Source organism: Neolamprologus brichardi, chromosome 3 (genome assembly GCF_056152115.1).
Source record: "Neolamprologus brichardi isolate AB-2024 chromosome 3, ASM5615211v1, whole genome shotgun sequence".
NCBI classification, from domain to species: Eukaryota; Metazoa; Chordata; class Actinopteri; order Cichliformes; family Cichlidae; genus Neolamprologus; species Neolamprologus brichardi.
Genome location: NC_142106.1, coordinates 53,612,652 through 53,638,667, shown reverse-complemented (window position 1 = coordinate 53,638,667; position 26,016 = coordinate 53,612,652). Strand labels below are relative to the sequence as shown.

Here is a 26,016-nt window from a genome sequence, read left to right as displayed (position 1 = left end):
TTCTTCTCTCTGCAGGTGGAGGTGATGGTGCACACACACCTTAAACAGGACGGTGTGTGTGCTGAGAGAGGAGGAGCTGTGTCCTGATGATCCAGAGAGGTTGAAGCAGCAGCAGCTTGTGTGTAGAGACGCTCTGACTGGGCCATGTTACTGGGAGGTGGAGAGGAGAGCTTCATCCAGCAGTGACTGACAGAGGAATGAGAAGAAGTGCAGATGACTGTCAGTGCTGCAGAGTGAACTGCTCTGAGAACAGCTCCACTGTCAGACACAATGTAGAGTCCAGCATCATCCCTGTGTGTCCCTCTGGATCTGACAGAGGATCATCAGTGTATCTGGACTGCTCTGCTGCTGCTCTGTCCTTCTACAGTCTCTGCACAGTCTCTGTCTGACTCTGGCTTCAGACCCTCCTGGATCAAACTAACCTGGAAAGACTTTCAAACATCACTCAATAGATTTGAATACAGAATATATTTGATATATACTGTAGATGTACTGTAGAGTTGCAGTTTGTCACTTGTAAATACAGTCTGTGAGCAGCTATGAGCTGAAAGATCTTTCTAGAAACACGAAATGTTTTCACTCTTCTGTTGCTTTTTCATATATTTCCGCAACATTAATATTGATCCCACCTGTCTCACCTGTTTCATGCTTTTATACATAATAACAGGACACGTGTGATCTGAGCGCTGCTGTGGTTGCTGTGCTGCACGTCTTCATTTAGATTCAGAGGGAGAACTGCAGGAGGTGGAGCTGTGTTTTAGCATGGAAAACTTTATTTTTTAGGTGCAGATACAAATATGACAATTATCAGTGTAAGATACAAAAGGTCAAATCAGTTAGCAGAGGGAACAGTGATCACACAGCAATGTAAGAATAGAAACATAACAGTGAATCTGGACATGTATACAGATGGAAGCAAACAAACAGGATGTAACACTACATTAAAGACACAAATGGGAAGAAAACAAAGCCAAAGGAAAATATATTTGATCTCAGGAATCCAAATCAGATGCTTTAGAGCAGGGGTCGGCAATCCTGGACATGTGTGTCACAGCTGGCACGTGAAGGGTTAACTGATGGCACGACCATAGCTGGACTGGCCATCGGGCATACCGATGGTGATTTTTAATTTTTATGGGCCGATGATTTTTTTTTGTGACGGTATAAACAATGAAAGGTGGTGGATTGGCCGGATGCTGGTCGATGTGTAAAAATAAGTCAGTTGTTTGGTGGTGGCTATGGAGGAGCTTCCACAGAGGCAGCAGGTGGATGAGAGAAGGTGAGGCAGGAGGAGCAGAGACCCGAGGCGGCAGCCCGTGTTGTGCCAAACTAGTGGTGCAAGGTCCACCTCAAAGGTGTTCTATGTTCTATGTTGGTCAGGTTAATCAAAATGGAAACTGTTGAACGTTTCAGAAGTTTACACATTAACCAACATGGTCCAGCACTAAACATCGCAAAGCCTTTAGTTTTTGGAGAGAGGATGCTGCCATCAAATTCAAAATGGGCTAATATTTTTCTTTAAATCTTTCATTTTCTCACTTTGTTTAAAATACTGGTTTATAGGATTTGCAAATGATTGCATTCTGTTCTTAATCATATTTAACACAGCGGATTAAATGAAGGGAAGTGGGTGTTATATTCAGATTGTGGGATAAATTTAGGAAATGTAAAACTTTTGATGTTAATGTTGTTTATTTGCAGGGTTTAAAAATAAATGTGTTTACTGTTTGAAACTCATACTTGGCCTTCTACTCTTCATGGCTACTTAACCAAGCTAACAGGGTGGACAGTCTGAGGAGCTGGGAAAGAAAAGCGTCTGAACTGCTTTAAATTTCTTGAAGACATTTTATCCAAGAAGTTTCTTCAGTTCTGAGAGCGACTGGTGGAGAATCCCAGGTTTAGGTCCCGTGTGAGTGTCCCCCTAAGAGGGTCATGGACTCCCTATTGATCCTCTGCCTAATCACATGAGACAAGGTGTGAAAACGGGTGTAGGTCACAATCAGCTAAGGGCTGTATCCCTTTTCAGGGTCTGCAGCCTCAAAGGCCGCATTTTAAGGCCGATTACGTCTCAGCGACGCAACGAAGGCTGTGCCAATTCAAAGGCGGCTCAAAATGCGGCCTTCAAATGCGTCCTTCATTTCCCTGAATTTTAAGGATGTGGCGGTGTAGACTTCATGACCCAACATATCCCAGACTCCATAGCGCGGCGGTGGGTGTGGATAATTTTGCTGAAGAAAACGGCGGAAGAGTAAAATTTTAAAGTATGCACTGAATATTATGTCACTTATTTATGTGCAAATGTTTAATAATGAAGAACATTAAAACATTGCTGTTGGCCACATGTCGGCAAAGTTATGTGACATTAGTGATGTTTGTACTTTCAGCGTTTGCTTGGTTTTAAAGCCTTTACTTTAAAATATACGCTGTTCAATAGTCGACCTTAATCCTACAGAGAATGTGATGATTTTATGGATAATTAAAGTCAGTCATATATCCACAAACACAACAAGCTGAAAGTCAGTGATGCTGCTCGGTTTGCAGTCCTGAATATCACGGCACAAGCAGGATTCACTGCACTGTTAATGTTAGCTATGTTATATTGCGGCCTCTGTTCGGTGGTGTCGAGCCAAACGTTTAACGTGTGTTTGAACGAGCTGACGGTTCACTCGTTAAGCTGAAAGAAAGATGCTTTAATCACAGGAGTCACACGTGTGTCCACTGTACCATCTGGGAACTCTTCTTGTTTAGCACTCGTAATAACACAAACACTAAATCCTCCTGTTTGTAGCAGTGTGTACACCTGAGACTGTCACCTGTCTGTCTGTCCTGCACTCTCTCTCTGTTTCTTTCTCTCTGATTGTGGAATAAAAGTATGAACATGTATTTATAAGTTATACTTGTGTTTGAATCCTGCAGCTTATCACTCATTTGATTTCCATGTGTGACAACTGCAAGTGTCCAGAGTGAGGACAGACTGAGGGACCCACTGCTGCACATCATCTGTGAGGCTTTGCACCCCTGATGATCCACCAGGACAAACTCAGCAGTGTGTGAGGAAGAGGAGGAGGAAGAGCCAGCAGCAGCTGACAGATGGAGAGAATAGACAGACTGTTCCCTGTTTGTGAAGGACTGCTAGGAAAGTTTAACATAATTAATTGTCTGTCCTGAATCAGTCTTATTAGGTAATGTTCAAATAATGTTATCATTCCAGTGTTTTCAGTGTGGGAGAAAGTACTCAGGGCCTTCAAGTTACACACTATGAAAGGCAGCAACAAGTTTAATATTCAGAAACCTAAAGTCTGTATCAGCAGCAGAATGGAGCTAAAAATAAATGTTTGTTTCAGTTCTATGAAGCTTTGAGTATTTTGGATTAGTAGCACTGCTGTGTTTGTTGCATCATATTGCTGTAATTGTTTATATGCTTTATATATTCTGAGCTACGTTGATCTATTGTGTTACATCATATTCTATAAGGATGTTATGTGTTTGTTTACTTTCTGCCCAGTTTGACCCATTTAGCAGAAGTCAGCCTGTTTAAGGCTCTGATATCTATTCTGTATGACTTAAAGCAGTTATGACATGGTCTGATTTTCTCACCCAATAAAGGAATATTTCATATATCAATCTACTCTTCATTCTATCAGACACAGTTTTCACAGCTCGTACATTTTGTTTTTACACATATATGTAAGCATTGAGCCAAATTTCATCTCTACTTCCTCCTGCATCTCCCTCAATTTCTACGGCGTACACCTCGGATGTCCCAACCAAAAAAAGGAAAAGGAAAGGTTAGACGTTATGTTATTGTAAATGTACAAAACACATGACAGGTTCGCTAAGTTTGATAAGATTTCTTTTTTCATTCTTTTATTTTCTTCAGTTTTACAGACCTCATGTAAATATTTCATTTGTTATTTTTCAGAATGCCGAAACTTGGACTTCCCGGATTTGAACTGTGCCTGACTGACTATCCATAAGCTTTTGTATTTGATGAATCTACACTAATTCAGCCACTGAGTCTGTATCGCTCCAAATAGGACATTAAATAGGAACGTACCACCTGATATGACCTGGTCGTGCTGCCTTCCTGATGTTTGCGTTCTTTAAAGTCCTGCTGACATCATGCTCAGAAGGAGTGATTGATGTGGAGGTGCTCCTTCCCATTCAGTAACATCTGCTTCAGTTAGTTTTGCTTGTGAGCCACAATGTAAGCAGTGTTGCTTTGCTGACATGCACTCGATGCTGGCAGTACAAGCATTGTAGTGGTTCTTATGTTTTTGTAAACTAATTGTATAATATATTGAGCCATTCAATAGTACACAAATGTTTATAAGCTCCTTTTTGTATGCAACTTGCATGTCTTTCTTAATTAATTGTTTGTTTATATCATGTTTTTCAGGAAAAAGAAGAAGTTAAAGTCAAGTGGAAGCCCTGCTCAACATGGTATGTAGTAACAACTTTGTTGGACGGGAACAGACATTCATATTGTTGATAAATAGTTATCACCTCAATTTGAATTCATGTATTTGGACTAAAGTAAATTGGGAGCTTTTCGCTGTCAAGCTGCTCTTCTGTGAGTAGCTTGATAGCTGTCCACCTCCAAAGTTCATTATGAGTTTTGGAGGTGGACATGGTCAAGACTTTTAAGAGTAGGCATAAGACTTTACTTCTTTATAGAGCTTATAGTTCGGGCTGGTTCAGGTCAGCCCTTAGTTATGCAGTCATAGGACCAGACTGCTGGGGGTTAGTGTCCCCCCCCCCCCCTCTCTCTGTCTCTCTCTTTCAGGGTTATGCAGGCTCAGTATTGGTTGAAGATGCAGTCACATATCCTTTTACTAAAAACTCTCCCCCTCTCCCTCACCACCATCTGTAAACATACATGTCTCAGTAATGCAGTTCATGCATGTTACTAACTAAACTTCTTCCCTGGAGTTTCTGTGCTCTCTCATCCAGCAGGTTCTGAAGGATCGTGGCTGCTGCTGTGGTCCTGCTTGACGTCTACTCCATATATTATTACTCTCTGACTTGATTTGATTAATTTATATTACAATGAAGGTGTATAAAGCATGACATGAATATAGAAGATATTTCATCCTTAAAAATTGTCATATGTCACAACCTAAATGATCCTATTTTGTGTGGTTGTGTGGTTGTTGTTTGTTATGTTTTTCTCCTGACAGTGGCAAAGTGTGGGATGACACATGGGAACCTGCAGTTTTACACACAGTAAACCAGGCACCACAGGTCGCAGAGATCGCACAGTTCACAGTTTGTAGTTCAGCATAAAAGTTCAAAATAAAATATTTACTATACAATTCTAACCAGTGTCAGTCTCTGTTTCACTCTCTTATTGTGGGTTAAGTACATAAAACATTCATGAATCTGATCGATCAATAATATCTTCCCAGCACTCGATATCTCATAGTTTTACATATCAGCCAACATTATTGTCTACATGCTCATAAATATAGAAGTGACTTGGCTATTATAACATATTGCAAGTTAAAGTAATACTGCACTGCACGTAAAGTAAGTAACATCTTGTATGAGGTGATTAGGGTCAGCAGTACTGTGTATGGGAGCCTAAAGCAAAGTTAACTGCACCAGTACCAGCTTCACAACATGTTGTATATTATACGTTTCTACCTTTTTGTAATATGTCATCTGTCATGTTTAGATGCAGTGACAATTGCTCATTTGGAGTCGTGGTCATATGTGGTTTTTATATACAGTGTATTATTTTTTTAAACTGTCATTTTTTTCTATTTTTCTTGTTTGTTTGCACATCATTATTGTGTGCATGTTGCATATGTAACATTATCTTTATTGTTAATATTATTATTAGATACCAAATATACAATTTGATTAAGGGTTTAAAAAAAAAATGCAATTACACGCGTAAACAATAGGATCAAAATACACTTTTAAAAAGTCTGTTGATCAAATACTGATTTTCAAAACATTCTAGAGGAAAATAGAGATAAATTAATCTGAATACTAACAGTGATCTTGGATGATGATGGAGGCTTGAATGGATTATTCTGTTTCAGTCAATAGGTTCATATCTATGACAATAATTTGATAAGTTTAACAGGCTGGTTGAGGCCTGGCAATACAGCAAATATTCACAAACTTTTGTTTTTGAAGAATCATCAATGCCCAAACCACCTCAGCTGGCTATCATGTGGCTATGGTACTGGGTTTTGGTTTGATGCATATGCAGGTTACAGCTGGGGAATGGCAGCATGTTGTGGATTGATTTGGCATGTTCAACCACTGTTACACCAAACTCTCTCACTTATAACATGATCAAGGCCTCTTACCCAGTGTCATGGATTTTCTGTAGTTTTGGGGACACAGGTCCAAAGTCTGAGGCAGTAAGTCAGATCAAAGAAGGCAATGATTCTAAAATGGGAGTTTACTCGTGTCATTGTATATATCCAGGAATATGTGCCTGAGGATAGTTGTCATGAAATCAATATTAAATCAAAGTATTCCTTAATTACCACAGCTGCCATGAGTTTTCCAAAGCTGCCTGCTGTCTCACGATCTTTCTCCAAAAAGAACCAGGGAGCGCTAACATGTTATGTTCTAAACTGATGCAGAAAATGCACATTAAACATAGTATAAACTTATTATGTTAAGTAATGTGAAGAGGATGCCTTTAGCTCCTATTGGGTTGGTTTCTTGATCAGTGCAATACAGAATCATTAATCTGGTTTGATGTAATGTCCTTAAAACACGTCAAAATGAGGCTCTGTAGTCTGTGTGGCCTCCACATGCCTGTATTACCTCACTACAACACCTGGGCATGCTCCTGATGAAGTGGCAGATGGTCTCCTGATGGATCTCCTCCCAGACTCCAGGACTAACATCTGCCAACTCCTGGACAGTCTGTAGTGCAGTTGGTGGATGGAGTGAGACATGATGTCCCAGATGTCCTCAAATGGATTCAGGTCTGGGGAATGGGCGGGCCAGTCCACAGCATCAATGCCTTCGTCTTGCAGGAACTGCTGACACACTCCAGCCACATGAGGTCTAGCGTTGTCTTACATTAGGAGGAACCCGGGGCCACCCGCACCAGCATATAGTCTCACAAGGGGTCTGAGGATCTAATTTCAGCACCTAATGGCAGTCAGGCTACCTCTGCCGAGCACATGGAGGGCTGTGCGGTCCCCCAAAGAAATGCCACCCCACACCATTAGTGACCCACTGCCCAACCATTATGCTGGAGGATGTTTCAGGCAGCAGAAGGTTCTCCAATATGTCTCCAGACTCTGTCACAAGTACTTAGTGTGAACTTGCTTTCATCTGTGAAGAGCACAGGGCGGTAGTGGCAAAGTTGCCAATCTTGGTGTTCTCTGGCAAATTCCAAACATCCTGCACGATGTTGGGCTGTAAGCACAACCCCCACCTGTGGACGTCGAGCCCTCATACCACCCTCATGGAGTCAGTATCTGACCGTTTGAACAGACGTGCATATTTGTGGCCTGCTGGAGGTCATTTTGCAGAGCTCTGGCCTTTCTTTCCTACCCCACAGTACCTTTCCTTATCTTTTGTTTCCTACTCTTTTACTTAGTCTTTGATCACGGTTGTCTTTCTAGATAATTAATTTCATTTGTTCTGGGGCGAGTCACTGGCTCGGTGCATTCTGGGACTGTCAGTTCACCAGTGTGCTGGCATGCTTCTTAACAAACACACCACTACAGCAAACATCTCAGTTGTACTTGTTGATTTCTTCAACAAAACACTGAACAAAAAATGTCCTTGTGAGTGTGCTGCCTGGTGCTTTTAAATTTTGTGATAATTTGAGCAGCCCATGAATTAAATTATGTTATTGTATCTGAACATGTACACTAGTCATTAAATTAGATGGGAAAGAATGATTCAGGGTAAACAACTGCACCAAGGGAATTACATTTTTCTTCTCAACATGTAAAATAACTGTTGATAAGCAATTTTTAAAACAGACATTATAAAAATCACATTAAACAGATGTGATTAACTTTTTATTTTACCAAACATAACATCAATGATGACACAATCAGTCTTCATCAGAAGTGCTCAAATCACTCTCAGCGGCATCGTCTGGAATGTCCTCCTCCTCCTCCGAGTCCATTTCCAGGAGTGGTTGGTGGCTGAGGATTCTCTTGTACACGTCCTTTACTTTGAGCATTTCAGCTTTCAGTTCACTTTGTTTTTAAACCAGGCTATGGAGTCCTTTCTGTGCATCCTCCGACATGCCAACAAGAGAGGCTGTAAAAAGAACAAAACTATTAAATATAAGTAAAACAAACAAACAAAAACTCACCTCATAAACACAAGGAATTAGGATCATGTAATTAAACTTTTTTTTAAGGGAGAAGGCAGTGTTAGCTAGCAACCCAAATATAGGTAAAAGATCCAGTAAGACTTTAGCATCTGCTATTATTTTCAATCAATTCATCACCAAATGTATAAATAAATAAAAGATGTGCTTACAGTCTGAGGAGATTGTCCCCAACACCACAGATCGCATTCGCAACACTGTCCAGTGATGCTGCATCTCCCTGCAAAGGATCATCTCCTCCTCTCTCAGGCGCCTCACAGCCATCACCTTCTCAAAGACCTTTCTCTTTGTCCGGAGGTCAGCAGCAGCTGCAGTTTAACAACATCAGATGCGAAAACATAGTAGCATATTATGATTCAAGAACAAAACATTCAACTACTGCTCAGATACTGGGAGTTTGTTTAAAAAGGATATTTAGAAATCAAGAGCTTACGTTCACTTGTGCTCTGCCAGGGCCAAACGTCGGTCTGGATGAGGGCATCACTGGATACGATTTGCTTTGTTGGTTCAGCGAGCTTGTTGTAGTCGTCAACAGCAGCCGCCAAGCGTTTCTTCTCATCTAAGATGACCTTGCGAATTCTGTGTCGCCTCTTGTTGCTATCTGTAAATAACCATAAAAAAGGAACACCTTCACATAATGCATATATTTACATTTTAATCTACACTCATCAATTTGTTTGCTAGAACAAATCACATCCAGCTTAAACAAACCTGGATCTGATTTTATTCTGTTTACAAAGTAGCTGTACAAGCTGTACAAACTGAGCATCAAACGGTCCATTTCAAAGAAACTGTGACACCATTTTGTCTGTAAAGACTTTGTGTTCGCACTCTGATGATGACGACAAGCTCCTCTATTCGTGCCTGCAACGCTCCAAGGCTGCCATCAGTTTGATCCGTTTCTAAGTGAGAGGAATATTAATCAGAACACAGGATGAGTAACAGTCACCAAACTACAGTGGACTCTGTAATCACTGACTTGATGATATTCATTATAAGACATCTGGAGCCTTCATGTGCTGCATTATCATGAGATAACAAGTATGTTGGTGTTCAGGTTTATAAAACCAACTAGTACGACATCACTTCAACCCAGGTCCAATCCAATTTGATCAAACGCAACAACTCTGCCATCAATTGTGCTTTTACAAGGCTTATTTTTCATTGTTTGTTGACACTGTCAGAAAGATCTTAATTCTAAGTTCTTTAATGAGGCCACGGTGGGTCCTGTTGTTATACACGAGTGCATTATATTGAGACTCACCTTCAGCCCATTGCTGCACATCGGCCACCCATTGCTGCAGTGTGTCGTCATCCACACCCAGCTCATTTCTGCTCGCATTCAGGCTCTCCACTTGTTCTCTAAGGATCCTTATGATCTAAGAATACATTAATAAATGTCATTCATATTGACATTTTTAGAGTACTGGTGTTTTTCCCCCATTACCACACACATTAAAATGGGTGTTGAAAAAATGACCTTTAGATATCTCTGGCTCAAAGTGCGGCCCAGTTGTTCCACTTTCCTTTTGTTCCAGCCCAAAGCCAGGAGGCTCAGCATCAATGTTCCCTCTAAGCTGCGCACGTGCGCAATTGCGCACTGCTGGCACGGTCTCTGCGCACAGAAAATCTGTGTTGCGCACAAAAAAAATCTAACCTGAATTGAAATTAAAATTAATACTTTAACAATTCTGTTTTGCAGTGTTAGTCAGTAAGTGACTGGCTGCTCCCGTATGGGATTAGAACGATGCCACCTTATCCCATAGTCCAGCCAATGATGAGATTTACATTCGTATATACGCAGCTAATCAACGTCATTGACAGGCTATGACAGCGTCCTTATGTGCTGACACCGGTGTTTTAGCGAGCAAAGCGGAGTGGCTGATGTGGAGTGAAGCCACGTTAATGAAAACGTGGACAACCATTGGAGATGTGAGCAGGACAGACGGAACAACTGACGGAAAAAGTGTGGACTTTATACCAGTTTTTAAATTGTGTTGATAGGCCACTTAAAACCAGAGTTATGATAAAAATATATGCAGTGTTTGGTTTTCTTCCTGAATACTATCGTTGTTTATATTTACTGCGGGAAGAAACGGTAAATGGCGTTTTATAAGAAAAAAGGCTCGAAAGCCTGTGAGCAAAAACAAACTCCACCCCCCTCTCCCTTTCCTATTCATCCAAAAAAGTACCATGTCGACCAATCAAAAAATGATATAGCAACGCGGCATCTTGTTGTTAAGAAACGGGGGGGAGTTTTAGGAGTGACGGCGGTGTCTTGAGATGTGAGAGATTTGAGACGTTTAGCGCAAATCTTGTGTAGTTAGTGTGTAGTGTAGTTTTGTTGTGTGTCAGAACAATGAGGCGACTGCTAAATGTTACAGGTGTTACAGCAGTGATACATCTGCTGTTGTCAGGCCTGCAGGTATCAGGCTGTTGTTCTCCTTCATCTCATAGTGGACAGAAATTGTTTTTTGGAGTGGCACAAATAATTTGTGTGGCATCAACTTTGATGCAGAACAGCTGATTGTTCTGTAAATAGTTGGAAATGTTTATTTAAAAACACCTTGGCTGCATTTAAAAAAAAATAGCTGCAAAAAACTTTGTTGTTTGCCAAACTGAGTTACTTTTTTGAAGAAGTAACTATATAATTAATTGCCCAGCATTGGTCATTATATACTATATTTTGCAGACAGGACTCTCTCCCAGGCCACAGACTCATGCTCATAATACAAGTCAGAGCTTTATAAAAAAAGAAGAAAAAAGTAAGTTGTTTTTTCGAAATTGGAGTTCAAATTATTTTTACTTCCAATAGTGTTAACATACTACACAGGTCAAGATTTATTTTTTAAATTTTCACATTAAAATGTTTTTTTTAAAATTGGAGTCAGCACACCCATCATGATGACTTTTTACTACGCCTTCCTGGAAAGCATCATGACCTTCTCCATCACCTGCTGGTCCCTCAGCCTTCATACAGGAACAGACTGCAGCATCAGTGTGCTCTAAAATCATTGGCCTGCCTGTCAGAACTCTGGCACAGGTTTTCATCAACAGGCTCTTAGACAGGCAGCCAAAATCATCAACGACCTCTCTCACATTCTTCAACCCGCATTTCAATGGCTCCACTCTGGGCGACGCCTCCGCTGCATTTCCTGCAGGACTGAGAGGAGGAGGAGCGCCACCTTTGTCCCCAAAGCCACTCTGCTTTTTAACTCCAACTGATAAGAACATTGCCCACACCAGAAACATAAACTACACTCTTATACTACCAACACTTTACTCACTTTTAGTCACTTCCAGTTATTTATTCACCTTCAGTCACTTTAATTTTAAAACTGTATATTCTGTGTATTTATTATCTCACTCTTATTGTGCTTGTCTTCAACGTCATGCTGCTCTGTTGTATGTTAATTGGCCCTTGGGGATAAATAAAGTCTCTGATTCTGATTCTGATCTTTTTTATATATTGGTAGTTTGATAGGTTTTGTATTTGTATTCTTTTACATAATATTAAAATGTATAAATATATAGATTTAAATATATTTGTGTATTCATGTCTGGATTGTGTTTGGTTTTCTTTTATTTATTTCTGCAGTGGTTGTTGTGTATTACTATTTAGATTGTCTTTTTCCATTATTGTAATTGTGTATAAAGTTTGATTTGAATGAAAGTTACACTCAAATGCTTTCAGTGTTGCTGTGTTGAGTGTTTGCATGTTTAATGTTTGTATGGAAGACACAGAAAGACGTTTGGCTAAAGAAATCTGTGCTAGAGTGACTTTAAAACAATAAATAAACAGAATGTAAATAATGATGTTTAGTGTTTGAGATGGAAGCTGTTTCTACAGGATCCTGATGGACACTCAAAGCTTCTATAAAATGTTCTCATTAGTTGTTTACAGCAGAATATCAACCGATGTGAACCAAAACAACAAAAGTGTGTGAGACTACAAATTCTAGAATCAGAACTGCTGATTTCATTACTCTGAACTTTTAAAGGGAGGTTTTGTATCTGAGAGCAGGGACACTTGCTGTGTTCAGTGTGACTCGTCTCTGCAGAAGGTCAGGGCTCTGATAGTTACAGTTAGTGGGTGACTTACTGGGCAGGTGGATCCTGAGTGTCTTTTGCAGTCAGGGTTCATTATGGTCCTGGTTGCTACTGGAAATAAAGAAACAAAAGGAGGGTGTGTTGTTCAGGAAGTACAGACTGTAGCTCAGCAGGTAGAATTACTAACTGGAAGGTTGGAGGTTTGATCCCTGGCTGCTCCAGTCTGCACGCCACGGTATCCTTGGGCAACACGTGGAACCCCGACTTGCTCTCCGATGCATCCATCATAGAGTCATTGTTAGAAAAAGAAGTGCTTGTGTGAATGAAGCACGCTGTATAAAATGCTTTGACTGCTCATATAGAAAAGCAGCTTATAAGAACTGGTTCATTTTCCAGATAATTCCACTATTAAGACAACAGACATTTGGGAGGCTTTCTCCTGAGAGTAACACTGAAAGTCTTGCTGCTCCTCCACAAAATGAACTCTTCAGTTTAGATTTGATTAAAGACACAGCTCAGCTAAACACAACTCAAACTAAACTACACTATTTTTCTTTATTACGCAGCATTTTTATAACTATTTCCAGATGTTTCTAAAGATGAAAACAGAATTAAACTCCAGCCTGATCCGTTTCTGAGGTTCCTGACTCTGAACGTCCCTCAAACGCCTCTCTGATCGTTTCCTTCCGTCGCTTTTACTTTCGCTTTCGTGAATGTTGTGGCGCAGTTGATCGTCTCCATGTTAAGGTAACGTTAGCAGTCTGTACTGTTTTCCTGGCTAACATCAGCTGTGTGCAGCTTAGTTTCAGCATAAATCTGCTTCGTTTTATGTGAGATCAGAGTCTGGGAATGAGACAGAAACAGTTAGTTGATGATCAGCAGCTGAACTCAGAGTCGATGTTACTGTGGATCCACTGACTGATGACTGTAGGCAGCTTCTCCTGCCTCCATCAGTCTGTGGATGTATGGGATCAAATTGTGGTCATAAATATTTTGTACTTGTAAATCAGGATTTGTACTTAACCAAGAAATACGTGTGAAACTCTGCACTCAAGTTTCAAGTTACTAGTACGTCCCTATTTTTCTTCCTTTCATCTGATTGGCCAATGTCATGTCAATCACAAATTTAACAATCCAATCAGAGAACAGGTGGGTTTGGCTATTGGAGGGGTGCTTTATGAAGCTTCGGGTCCTTGAATGGAATAAATGCCCCTTTTCATGCCAGCCCAGCATTTTTCCTTCATCACTAGGAAGGAAAACAGTCTGTGGTTGTCCGAGTTTTGAGATTTTTGTGTCAATTCTGCAGAGTTAGTAAACTGGCCGTTTTTGCTCAATATTCCTGTTTCATGTTCAAACCATCAGACAGAAACTCTGTTTTTATGTTCTTCAGCCTGTTGTTCTTGAGGTAATCTGTGATGCGTTTAATGACCCTCCACATGCTCTGAGGGTCATTTGAAGAGAAATAGAACTTCATCTTTAGAGCATAAGTGGGTTTTTGGCCTCTTTATGCCCGCGGTCAGGCTCTGTTTATTGTAGTATAACACTCATAGGACACGGTGTCCTGCTGCACACACACTGCACTTACACTGCACACACACTGCACACACACTGCACACAATGACAGCTGCAGAGTTTGTGTCTGATGTATTAAGTATGAAACACTGTTGGGATCAAATCTGGTCAGAATGAATCCAGGTGCAGGTGTGTCAGTTTAGGACCACTGGACTAACATCCAAGTGCTCACAATATAAAGTGTATTCTGTAGTAACATCCTGGTGTTGCAGCAACAGTCCCACATGGAAACGTCAACAGTCAAACTCAAAATCTCTTTTTGTCAACAATAAAATGACGGCAGACCAATTTGAACAAAGTTGGTAAAAAGCTTCAGAAACTAGTAAAATATTAAAAAGTGTCTTGATGCTCAATCATCCAGGTAAGGGTTAGGTAATGCTGTGATTGCAGACATTCCCCAACTCTCTGTGTATGGGACTCATGGCCATTGATCAGTGGTTGTTGATCAATGGTCATGACCTCCCAGCCATTGTGCAAATGTCCTGTTTATAAGGTTGGAAACCTGCAGTCAGCTGAGACTGAAGGAGTCACCTGGATGAGTCATGAAACGTTTCTCCCACTGAAAACATCCAGATGAACAGAATCAACTATTGGGGATTAAAACGTGTCTGAATTAATCAGTGGATGCTGAGTGGGTCAGTCAGTATGTCTGCTGGGCTGATTTGTGTTTCCTCTGCAGGTGAAGGTAGAAAGTGTGTGTGAGCTGATGTGAATTGAGCAGCATGGATCAGTGTGAGGACAGAGAGGAGGGAGTCCCTCCCTCTAAAAGCACTCTGTGTGGGGAACATGAGAGCCAGACCAAAGCTCAGAGGTGAGATGACCATCTCTAACTGTCCATGACTCTTCTCCATGTCACAGCTCAGCACTCACATCACTGCTCCATCATTATTCACACTCATACCTCTGTGTGTGTTGTTTTAAAGCCCAGAGCTGTGGGGCGTACCAGGCTCAGCTGGACATAACCCTGAAACTAATCCAGAACCTGGACCTGAACCCAGCTGTGTTTCCTTAAAGAGCAACATGTCGAAGGAAATTGTTGTAAACTTTAACAAAAGACTGTTATGTGACAAAGAGTAAGTACATTATTTTTATGAGTTTCAGATCATGTCTGTTCATCATATCTTTAATTTAATATTTCCAGTTTTTCCTTCCTATATCATGAAGCTGTTACATTTATCGTTTTTATTTTAGGATCAATAAGAGGCCAGAATCTCCTGGACCTGAACCCAGCTGTGTTTCTTTAAAGATCAACCGGTCGAAGGGTATTGGTGCAAACTTTAAAGGATGTTCTTCTGCTGCTGAGAGGTAATGTGTGTCTAGATGTTGTTGCTGACTCTGTATTTTTGAATAAATCCTCATGTTTAATATCAGCTCAGCTCTTTTTCACACACATTTCTATGTTGGTATGTGAAGCGGTGTGTGTTGGAGTGTTTCCACAAACACAGCAGTCAGAGTGGAAAGAATGGATGTTGTAGGAGGTAGGGGTGGGCCATATCATATTGTTGACAATAATACCGGTATAATGTTGGGCACCGACAAGAAAATGAAATATCGCGATAGAATATGGGTAAAACACGCATGCGCAGTGCCTTTGTTTACATACGCACATGGCGGCGACGCAGTATGAGAAGGACGAAAGCGGATCGTTGAATGAAACGGATGAACCAGAACTGGTTTGTAAAAATGCTACAACTTCAGTGGTGTGGAACTGGTTTAGCTTTCGTCCATCAGATACACATCAAAGCAGTATTTTTGGTAGAGCATGCTAGCGGGCCGTCGTTATTGTTGCACACTTAAAATCAATCCTTTGATTTTTCGAAAAATCGACAGTGCCCCTTATAATCCCGTGTGCCTTATGTTTGAATTCTGGTTGTGTTTACTGACCTTGAAACGATTTTATGTACACGACGCTCGAAAATCTGTCAGATGTTTTAGTACAACTTTGCTAAATTACGAACCCGCACCATTTGATGGATTGCCGGAGCATTAAGGCTATCGTAGGCAGGAGCCTCGCGGAGTGATACGTACTGTGCTTCAACATAATATTACCGTATTGTGTGTGTATAACCTCTTTTTAAGTTTTGTGGATATTATACATGGTTATGCTGAGGATATGTTGTAAAAATGCCTTTTGGTTTAACTGTCAGCAAGGAATTTGCATTTGCACTGTTAATTTTTTTATATAACTTTAATGCAAAAAAAAGGTTTTAAGTTTAAGTGAAAATACTTTGATGGTTTTTTTGCACTAATAATAATAATAATAATAAATAAAATAAAATGTCTAGTGTCAATTATATCATCAGTTATATCGGTATCGCATATGTTCAAATCTATATCGTGATATTTTTGGCCATATCGCCCTGCTCTAGTAGGAGGTGTTTGTGTAGTGAAGAGGCTGAGTGTCTGCAGGACTCCAGCTGCTCCAGCAGGTGTCTCCTTTGTGCTTTGCTTCAAACACAGTGTAGGGAGGAGCTTCCACTCAGGTGTTTCAGGTGTTGCTGGATGGAGGAGGACAAATAGTTTTTCCCTTCAGTGACACTTCAGCAGCTCAATGTTCTGGGGAGATGTTTGTCTTTATGAAGGTTTATGGATTATTGTTCTTACTTTGGTTAAACTGATTTGATATAATGCCAACAAGTACAAATAGGTGTTCTTACAGGTCTTAATCATAGAGGTCTGATAAGTCTGGTGACTTTCACAGTCAGCAATTTTGCTGCCTTTTATTTTATTTTGGCCTTTTTAAAGCCCTTCAAATGCTCCCACATTCATACAGAGCTTTTAATACAAAACTCCTTTACAGTCCTTCTCCTCTCACACACGATCACACGACTGATTTGTCTGCAGCAGCTGTGTTACTGCTAGTATTTTATTACGTGTGTAATCTCCTCATATTCCTCATATTCTTCCTATGGTTTAGTTTGACTTCCTGTGTGATCACAGCTGCTTCAATCACTTTATCAGAGAATTGATCATTGAATAAAACATGTTTGTGTCTGCAGAGGTCAGAGGTCACAGTCTGCAGGATCCAGCTGTCCGTCGGTGAGGAGTGACTGGTCCAAACATGAACCTCCAGACTTCAGTGGTGAACCTGGACAAACGAGGTCAGAGAACTGTGATGACTCCTTTACATGTTTGTGTTTTCCTGGATAAATATGACCAAAGATTCATTAAAAAGATAAAAATATTAGACTTTTTCCTGTAGCGCTGTGTGGCAGGCAGGATTGGACCCAAACACAACAGGATGAAGTCAAAGAGGCAGCTTTATTTCAGCTGTGAACATGCAAACAGCAGAAATAAGGAAACATAACTGTAGGTTTGCAGTGAATGAAGCCTCAGCTCGACGCTCCACTTTGTCCCTCTTTTCCTTCTCCAAACAGCCACATCAGGAGTCTTTGATGGAGTTTTAAAATATTTAATTACAAATGTCCAAAGATGGGTTCAGGATACCTGAATCCACAATTATTAAAGCTAAAATAGTTCACAGGGTTTGGACTTTGTTAGGTGACAAGAGAACATCAAAGTGTTTTTATCTTTAAACAGTATTTTTATCACTTCAGTTGCTCTCACAGCCCTGTTTGTTATTTTACCAGAGCTCTTATGTTTCACTCAGTGCTCCCACCAAACACCTTGGAGGACACATTAGTGTGATTTAGATTTCATTGGTGGAAACACCAGTCACACAAGCTAACCCATGGAGGCAGCAGCAGGCTTTGTGTTTGGTAAAGTCTGTTGGCTTAAACTAAGAGAGTTTAGTTTGTTAGCACAAAGAGCTGTCAGCTAAAGCCCCGAATGCACTTTGAATACAGATGAACTGAGAAAAACACTTTAAATACAGCAAACAGTCAAACTGACAACATCTTTTTCTGCTGATCATCCACAGCAGTACATTTAGCATTCATGCTAGCAGCAGGCTATGACTGTCCACTCAGCACCAACACAGGTAGGAGTGAGCAGTGATGACGCAGGACTGTGGGCAAGTTTGAGCTACAATCCTATTGGCTTCTCAGTTTCTCCAAAGAAAAGGGGAAAAATTCTTGATGTTGTGAAGATGTGAGTTGGTCTTGTTGTCGTGGGGCTGGAAGGATGCTGGCAGTGAGAGGCTTTTCATACAGTGTTTAGTAACAGAATGAGAAGAAAGCCACTGCACATGAAACAAGGTGCTCGTAGTGTTTGTTTACTGTGTTTGTGCCACAATGTCAGATCAGTTGTAGATTCACATGCAGACTTGTCCAGTGAAACCAATGCAAGTACTGCAGTACAGAGCAAAGACTAAGCAAGCCAGGAGAGCTCTCCAACTTTCTGAAAGTATCAGGATATTTGAGTGATGAGAAAAAGTGGATCATGCAACAATGTCCCTCAGCACACAAAACAATCAAAGCAGAATAAATATAATGTTTTAGAAAACACTTACAGGGACCTGAAGAGAGAGAACCAACAAAATGTCATGGCTAACAGAGGAACTCAAGCACAGACTGAGTTCTGACAAACAAAAAGGTGACAGTTTATTTACCAAAGGGGTGAACCACAGTGCTCTATATATGTACAGTGAGTTGAGGAGGGGGTCCAGGGCTCCAGGGAAAAGAGGGAAGGGAGTCCACACTCACTCCTCTTCAGTCACTCTTGTCCTGCTCTCCACTCACACAGCCACACACGGGAGTCACAGGTAAGCGTCTGTAACCAGGTCCGGGGAAATATATACTCAAAGTATACACAAAGTTAACACAACTGGTGAATTTAGAGAGAGATTTCTTAGCAAGGAGCTGAGATCATGAACACAGGAGGGTCAATGTCCCAGCGACGAACTGCTCCATGCCGCAGCGTTAAATGGTTACCGGTAAGCCCAGGTGAATCAGCAACAGGTGGTGTAATCATCATAACTGTGTGGACCAAGAGCGAGAGGCCATTACAAGCTCTACCCAGGCAGGCAAAACGCTAGCAGGAGAAAGCAAAACATAAACAAAACCTGAAAAGCCATCTTGAGCCAGCCAGAGAGACACAGAGTTCTATACTAGATGAGAAACCTGCTCATCTTCATCATGTTAATTTAAATAGAGAAAGTCAGAAGTCTCTGTGTGTCAGACCACGGCTCTACACGGACACTTCTAAGCTGCTTCAGAGTGAACTGACCCAGATAATCTGCACACAGCGGCTGTAAAACAGTGAAAGTCATAACTGTCTCTCTCTGATGGAAAGCTTAGTGAAGTCAGGAAGTCTGCAGGAAGTGTTGAGTTTGTATTCATCACTCAGTGTTTAATGAGAAAGGCAGAAAGGAAGAGCAGCTCATTGGTGTTGATGAAATCAAAGGAACTGTGAGGAACTGCAGTTTGGGCACATCTGGATGTTTTTCACTGACAGTAAATGTTTTTAGTGATAAAGAAATGTGTTCACAGAGAGAGGAAGAGGAGTGGTGTTTGTGAGGAGGAGCAGCTGTCCTGCTGTGCTTTGTGTCAGGACGTCCTGAAGGATCCAGTCTCTACCAGCTGTGGACACTGGTTCTGCAGACAGTGCATCTCCTCATACTGGGACCAGTCTGCTTCATCAGGAGACTCCTCCTGTCCCCAGTGTGGAGAAAGATCCAGAAGCAGAGCTGGACTGCAGACAGCCAGTCAGAGCAGCTGTGTACAAAGTAAGACTGAACATCTGTCTGCTGATGGACTCATTTCTGAAAACTGGACTTCTTGTGTTGTTCAGACATTGAAGAGTTTTCTTTCTCTTTAGTCTCATTGTTTTTCTTTCTTTTAGCAGATGTTGGTCTGCAGGAGGTTTTAGATGAACATAAGATCAGTCTGAGGAGGAGATGTGAACGTGTGACTGAAGGAAGTGATGAAACAGGAAGTAGAACCCTCCTCAACACGATCTACACTGAGCTCTACATCACAGAGGGACAGAGTGAAGAGGTTCATACCCAACATGAGGTGAGGCAGCTGGAGACAGCTTCCAAGATGGACGCCCTCCATGACGCTCCAATCAGGTGCCAGGACATCTTTAAAGCCTTACCTGACCAACAGAGACCCATCAGAGTGGTTCTGACCAACGGCGTGGCTGGTGTTGGAAAAACCTTCTCAGTGCAGAAGTTCACTCTGGACTGGGCAGAGGGCTTGGAGAACCAACATGTCAGTGTGGTGGTTCTGCTTTCATTCAGGGAGCTGAACCTGATCAGAGATGAGCAGTACAGTCTTCTGGAGCTGCTCCATGTTTTCCATCCAACATTACAGAAGGTCACAGCAGAGAAGCTGGCTGTCTCTCAGCTTTTGTTCATCTTTGACGGCCTGGATGAAAGCAGACTTTCATTGGATTTCACCAACAGGAAGCTGCTGTCTGATGTCACACAGAAGTCATCAGTCAGCCAGCTGCTGACAAACCTCATCCAGGGGAATCTGCTTCCCTCGGCTCTCGTCTGGATAACTTCCCGACCCGCAGCAGCCAATCAGATCCCTCCTGCATGTGTTGGCAGACTAACAGAAGTACGAGGCTTCGCTGATGCCCAGAAGGAGGAGTACTTCAGGAGGAGATTCAGTGATGAAGAGCTGTCCAGCAGAATCATCTCCCACATGAAGACATGCAGGAGCCTCCACATCATGTGTAGTATCCCAGTCTTCTGCTGGATCACTGCTACAGTTCTGGAGCACATGTTGACTACAGAGCAGAGAGGAGAGCTGCCCAAGACCCTGACTGACATGTACTCACACTTCCTGCTGGTTCAGACAAAGAGGAAGAAGAACAAGTACCATGAGGGACATGAGACAAGTCCACAGGAGCTGACGGAGGCTGACAGGGAAGTTCTTCTGAAGCTGGGGAGGCTGGCATTTGAACATCTGGAGAAAGGAAACATCATGTTCTACCAAGAAGACCTGGAGCAGTGTGGTCTGGATGTGACAGAGGCCTCAGTGTACTCAGGAGTTTGTACAGAGATCTTCAAAAGAGAGTGTGTGATCTTCCAGAAACCAGTCTACTGCTTTGTTCATCTGAGCATTCAGGAGTTTCTGGCTGCTGTCTACATGTTCCACTGTCTGACCAACAGGAAGACAGGACTGAAGGTGCTGAAGATGTTTCTAAAATCAAAATCTTTAATCAAGATGATTTCCAGTGTTTTTGATAACAAATATCTTGATATATTTCTGAGGATAGCCATGTGTAAATCCCTCCAGAGTAAAAATGGCCACCTGGACCTGTTTGTTCGCTTCCTTCATGGCCTCTGTCTGGAGTCCAACCAGAGACTCTTAGTAGGTCTGCTGGGTCAGACAGAGAACGGTCCAGCAACCATCCAGAGAGTCATCAACAACCTGAAGGAGATGAACAGTGATGAAATCTCTCCTGACAGAAGCATCAACATCTTCCACTGTCTGATGGAGATGAACGACCTCTCATTATTTCAGGAGATCCAAGAGTTCCTGAAGTCAGAGAACAGATCAGAGAAGGAACTCTCTGAGATCCAGTGCTCAGCTCTGGCCTTAATGCTGCAGATGTCAGAGGAGGTTCTGGATGAGTTGGACCTGCAGAAGTACAACACATCAGAGCGGGGACGACAGAGACTGATTCCAGCTGTGAGGAACTGCAGAAAGGCTCGGTGAGTCCAGATGTGATCATTAACATCATTGATCAGTGTAGGTTAGTAGTTTAATTTTGAAAATAAAATCAGATTGTAACCACAAAGTGTTTGTGTCCGTACGCTGCAACCTTCCACACCGTTCCTTTATTGTACAGACTCAGCAGCAGCTCCATGGATCCCAAATCCAAGAGTGGAGAACAGATTTGAAGTGTGTCACATCCATGCAGTCACAGCTGTTTCCACCATGTTTCCACTGATATTAATCCTGTTCAGTGACACGTTTCATATCAGTGAATATGTTCTTTAGGACGTCCACTGACATGTTTAAGTGTCCTGCTGGAAATCACTCAAATCATCCATGAAAAATCCATTAAAAATCCTTTTAGTGTTTCTAACTTCACCCTCTTTCGTCTCTCTCTCTCCATCCTCCTCACTGCTTCTTTCACTGATAACCACACAAACATCGTATTCAGCTACAAAATAACACAATAATATCGTCTGATGATCATTATTATAAGAGCAGGATCCATATTTGATATCAGAGTAACACACTGCTTGGTTATGTGCAGTCATCATCAGTGACTGTGGGTCAAACAGAAGCTCTCTGATTGGTTGCTGACCTTGGTCACCTGTCCACTCTCACCTGTTTGTGTTTGCTCTCTCTTTGCTGTCTCCATCCTCTCTCTCCTTTCTCTCCCTCTCTGTCTTTGTACCGTCACTCAGGTCCAATGGAAACAGTGACATTTACAAACCAATCAAAGACAAACTGATCCATGTCAGGTTAGAACAATATTCAAAGTGAATACAGGCTGCTGCTGGACACAAACAGGTAACATCATTTTGACTTGCTGTCACCTGGATCTGGACTCATAAACACTGATGCCCTGAACAGGAATACAAATCATTTTCTACCAACTAGCGACACACCAGCAGATAATGGCTCAGAAAGCTAAAATGAGCCGATCATTTCTGTGTTTAGTTCCCCTGAAATCAGATCTGATATCAGCAGCTCTGAGTTCATTCATCATTATTGTCCAGTGATGAGATTTCTGCTCCATTTGGTAACAGTCAGCAGGTTTTTCCTGCGTGTGGACGTGAACAGTCGTACCTGACAGCAGGTAGCAAACAGAGATCATCTTTCCAGCTGGAACTCCTCACTGAGCTGAACTCATTCAAAATGTTCTGGAGTCAAAACAGGAAACAGTCCAAATGTGTGTCTTCACTCTGAATCTGGATCAGATCTCAGTGATAGACTGTGGACATTATGGAAGCCTAAATGTGACACCATCTTCCTCGTTCATCTGCAGATTAAAGCCAAACAAAGATTCTCATTAAAAGTCTGCAGGTCTGAGAGAGACTCAATCATTGTGTCATGTCAAAGAAAGTAAGAGGAGCTGAAGCACAGATGTGAAGAGCAGATTCATCAGATTATGACCTCACTCTGTTTTGTCTTCATATACATTCAGTCTGTGTTTATAATGCAGATTTTCTGCTTTTATAATAACACATTTTATATTTTCTATCATCACAGACTGACTCAGTGTGGACTCTCAGAGTCTCACTGTGAAGTTGTGGCCTCAGCTCTGAAGTCCAACCCCTCCCATCTGACAGAGCTGGACATGAGTTGGAACAAGCTGCAGGATTCAGCACAGAAGCTTCTGTGTGCTGGACTGCAGAGTCCAAACTGTCGACTGGAGACTCTGAGGTGAGTTCACTGACTGCGGCTGTTGTAGTTTTTCTATATTTCAGATCTTTGATTGATGTTTGAAAGTTTCTTTATTCATTCATTTGGAAGTCCTGTAGCTGAGTTTGGGAGAGACTAACAGCCTCCGCAGCAGAGGGGAGAAAGGCTGTAACACCACCACTTTACGCTGTCCTACCTGTCACATCATTTTATCAGGAAACAAATATGCTCATGTTTTTAATATGTTTGTCTTGAAGATGTAAGAAGATCACATGGTGCTTTTTATTATTGTGTTGGTTTGTTTCCCGTCTCTTGGATGGAGCCCAGCTGTGCGTGGCCCCTGGGCCTGTGGTCAGAGTGTGTGCTGGATAATCCGGCCCAGGATGAGTCCAAACTGACATGGGATGAAATGTCTGTCACATAATTGAGCTTTGTGTAGTTTAATTTCTGCACAATTTAAAAACAACCAAAACTTTTTTCTGTCTTTTCTATGTTATACTGTAGACTTTCTTTGATACTGTGTCCAAAAGGAGCAGCTTTTACTTTGAAGGGGAGCCGTCTCTATTTCCTCTTCAGGTTGGATGATGGAAGCAAATTAGTGTGTGATGTTCTTTCAGTGTTGCACTTTGTAGACGGTCCCTGAGCACTGGTCTCACACCCAGCTGCACTTTGAGACCAGTGTTGTTAGTCCAGGTCAGAAGATGACTTGTTGGAATGAAAATGAGCTTGTAGTTTGTCTGCTTTAATAATGTGACTGGAAAAAGGTGTTGGACTTCAAATATGTCAATTTCTTTCACACTTCACCTTTAAAAGTGAAGCCTTGTGGTTCCTGGAAGGAAAAACACGACTTTTTCAAGTCTTTGTCCTGTTTTTATGATAAATGTACGACTTTAATGTGAAACATTCAGAGTTTTTTCTCTTGTTGTGTTTGTTTGAAGCTGCTTCCTGTTGGCTTCAGCTGTTTGGAGTTTCCATTTTCTAAACTTCTACATTCTGAACCTTCTTCAGCTCTGAACAGATGATGAAACACTGAATGATTTCAAGCTCACACTTTGTCTAATAAACTTACATCTTTCATTCTTTATACAGATTGGGGAGCTGTGGTTTGTCAAAGATCAGCTGTGATTATCTGGCAGCAGCACTGAAGTACAACCCCTCCCATCTGAGAGAGCTGCACCTGTATAACAACATCAAGCTGCAGGATTCAGGAGTGAAGCATCTGTGTGGTTTCCTGGAGAGTCCAGGATGTGGACTTGAAACTCTGAGGTCAGTCAAAATGTTTTAGTTGTGCTGAGAGGAATATGTCGTGAAAGTTGTGCTGACACTAAACTGCAGACATCAGGCTGATATTATACTGATCCACAATGAGGATCTTCATGGTAAAGTCTGTTTTCTTCTTCTCTGGTTTCGTCCATTGACTGCAGCAGAACAATGTTCACATTTCAAGCAGTGATACTCAACGTATGGCCCGTGGCCCACACGCGGCCTGCCCACCTTTCCTGATTCAGAGAGAGGGGACCCTGATTAACTGTGTAGTGTTCTTCCTCACAGTTCTAAGTATCAGACACAACAATGAATAATCCACAGCTGACTGTATTTAGCAGGTCAAAGGTCACGGCACACAGCAGACACTGGGAAATATTATAATTCTGATCATTTATCAGCACATATCCATATGTATAAAAACAAAGCTGACACTGTGAGACTTGATCAGAGGTGTGATCATCACAGCAGAGGCCTTTGTGTCAAAGTCACTGAGGATCAAACAGAAACACATGAAGCAGATTTTCCTGTTCTGGCTTTTTATAGCAGGTAACCTTCAAAATATTCTGCAGTCGATCAAAAACTGAAGCAAACCATGAATCAACATGTGAACATGACCTGATGCTGCTGAAGTGAAGCAAAGTTACAGAGGTTTGATTACAGACACAGCTGAGAGTTTGTAATCTGTCATCATTTTAAAAGGTTTAAATTTCTTCAGAATTGAGCAGCAGAAATGAGGCTTTGTTTTCGGAGGCCGACAGCAGTGAACACAACAGCAGACTGGTGCGTAATAAGCAGTGAATAATGCAGAAAACAGATTTTTGAAGGTAAACTGTTCTTGAAGTACACTGAGAGAGAGAGAGCTGTGCAGGAAGTAAACGTCAAAGTCAGAGAGAGTTCTTGATGATGTTCATCAAACGTAAAGCGTAGTTTGGATCTTCTTTTGCTGCTGGTTCAGTCAGTTTTGGTTGGAGACAGATGAAACCTGCAGCTTCAGGATCTGTGAGCTGTCCACTAGTGATGTGTGGATCGATCCTGAAATATAGATTCCTCCGATACCAAACATTTATATTCTAGAATCGATTCTCACAAATAAATATCGATATTTTAGTAATTTAGAGTAAATTTGTAGTTTATTATTAACAGGAACACAGTGGAAAGAAACTATAACATTTGGATTGTCTACATTCAAAGGAAGTACTTCCTCTTCCGCTTTTCATAGTCACGTGCTAAATACGGCTGTATAAATGTCTCGCAGCCCCTTGGCGTGCACACTCACAACAATGGCTGAGCGTAATTGGAGTCATGTGCGAACGTATTTTACCTCCACAAACAGCTGAGATGTGGTTTGCGATATATGTGGCAAAAAAGTGCTCCAAGAGGTGTTGTGGGGATAAATACATTTTACAGTGTTTATTTATCAGATAAAATACGTTAAATGTCACCGTTATCATTGGCCGGCCCGGAAACAGCAGGGGTGTCCAAATTCAGAGGCTGCTTCCACCTGAGGACCCGGCCTTCGCGGTCTAAAGAAAGCCGGGTAGTACGTCACAAGCTCCCTCGATGGAG

General features: G+C 41.6%; 2 protein-coding genes across 3 annotated transcripts in view; one reads left to right on the top strand and one right to left on the bottom strand.

The window, feature by feature from the left end:
* The window catches only part of LOC148105834 (protein NLRC3-like), a 111,969-nt gene extending 88,760 nt beyond the window's left edge, over positions 1 to 23,209 (top strand). The window contains exons 1-2 of one of the 2 annotated variants that reach the window (XM_087838954.1): positions 19,694 to 21,518; positions 23,032 to 23,209. In XM_087838954.1, coding sequence (XP_087695080.1) covers positions 19,894 to 21,518; positions 23,032 to 23,209 — 1,803 coding nt within the window. In that variant the 5' untranslated portion in view covers positions 19,694 to 19,893. Of the gene's footprint in view, positions 1 to 19,693; positions 21,519 to 23,031 lie in introns of those variants that run through there. The other variant, XM_087838951.1, reaches the window with a different exon arrangement.
* On the bottom strand, positions 8,201 to 9,890 carry LOC148105835 (uncharacterized). The gene is made up of 6 exons (XM_087839025.1): positions 9,810 to 9,890; positions 9,594 to 9,708; positions 9,130 to 9,231; positions 8,763 to 8,930; positions 8,482 to 8,637; positions 8,201 to 8,256 (listed from the first exon to the last, which is right to left on the bottom strand). Exons 1-6 carry the CDS (start codon positions 9,888 to 9,890, stop codon positions 8,201 to 8,203), a joined length of 678 nt encoding a protein of 225 aa, XP_087695151.1.
* Positions 23,210 to 26,016: the final 2,807 nt, after the last annotated feature.

Bases quoted from the DNA above. Each gene is read 5' to 3' on its own strand.
- LOC148105835 (XM_087839025.1), bottom strand. From the start codon at position 9,890: ATGCTGAGCCTCCTGGCTTTGGGCTGGAACAAAAGGAAAGTGGAACAA. The intron at 9,709-9,809 runs GTCATTTTTTCA...ATGTATTCTTAG, and splicing joins TGAGCCAGAGATATCTAAAG to ATCATAAGGATCCTTAGAGA. The intron at 8,257-8,481 runs GTAAGCACATCT...TTCTTTTTACAG, and splicing joins GGGGACAATCTCCTCAGACT to CCTCTCTTGTTGGCATGTCG.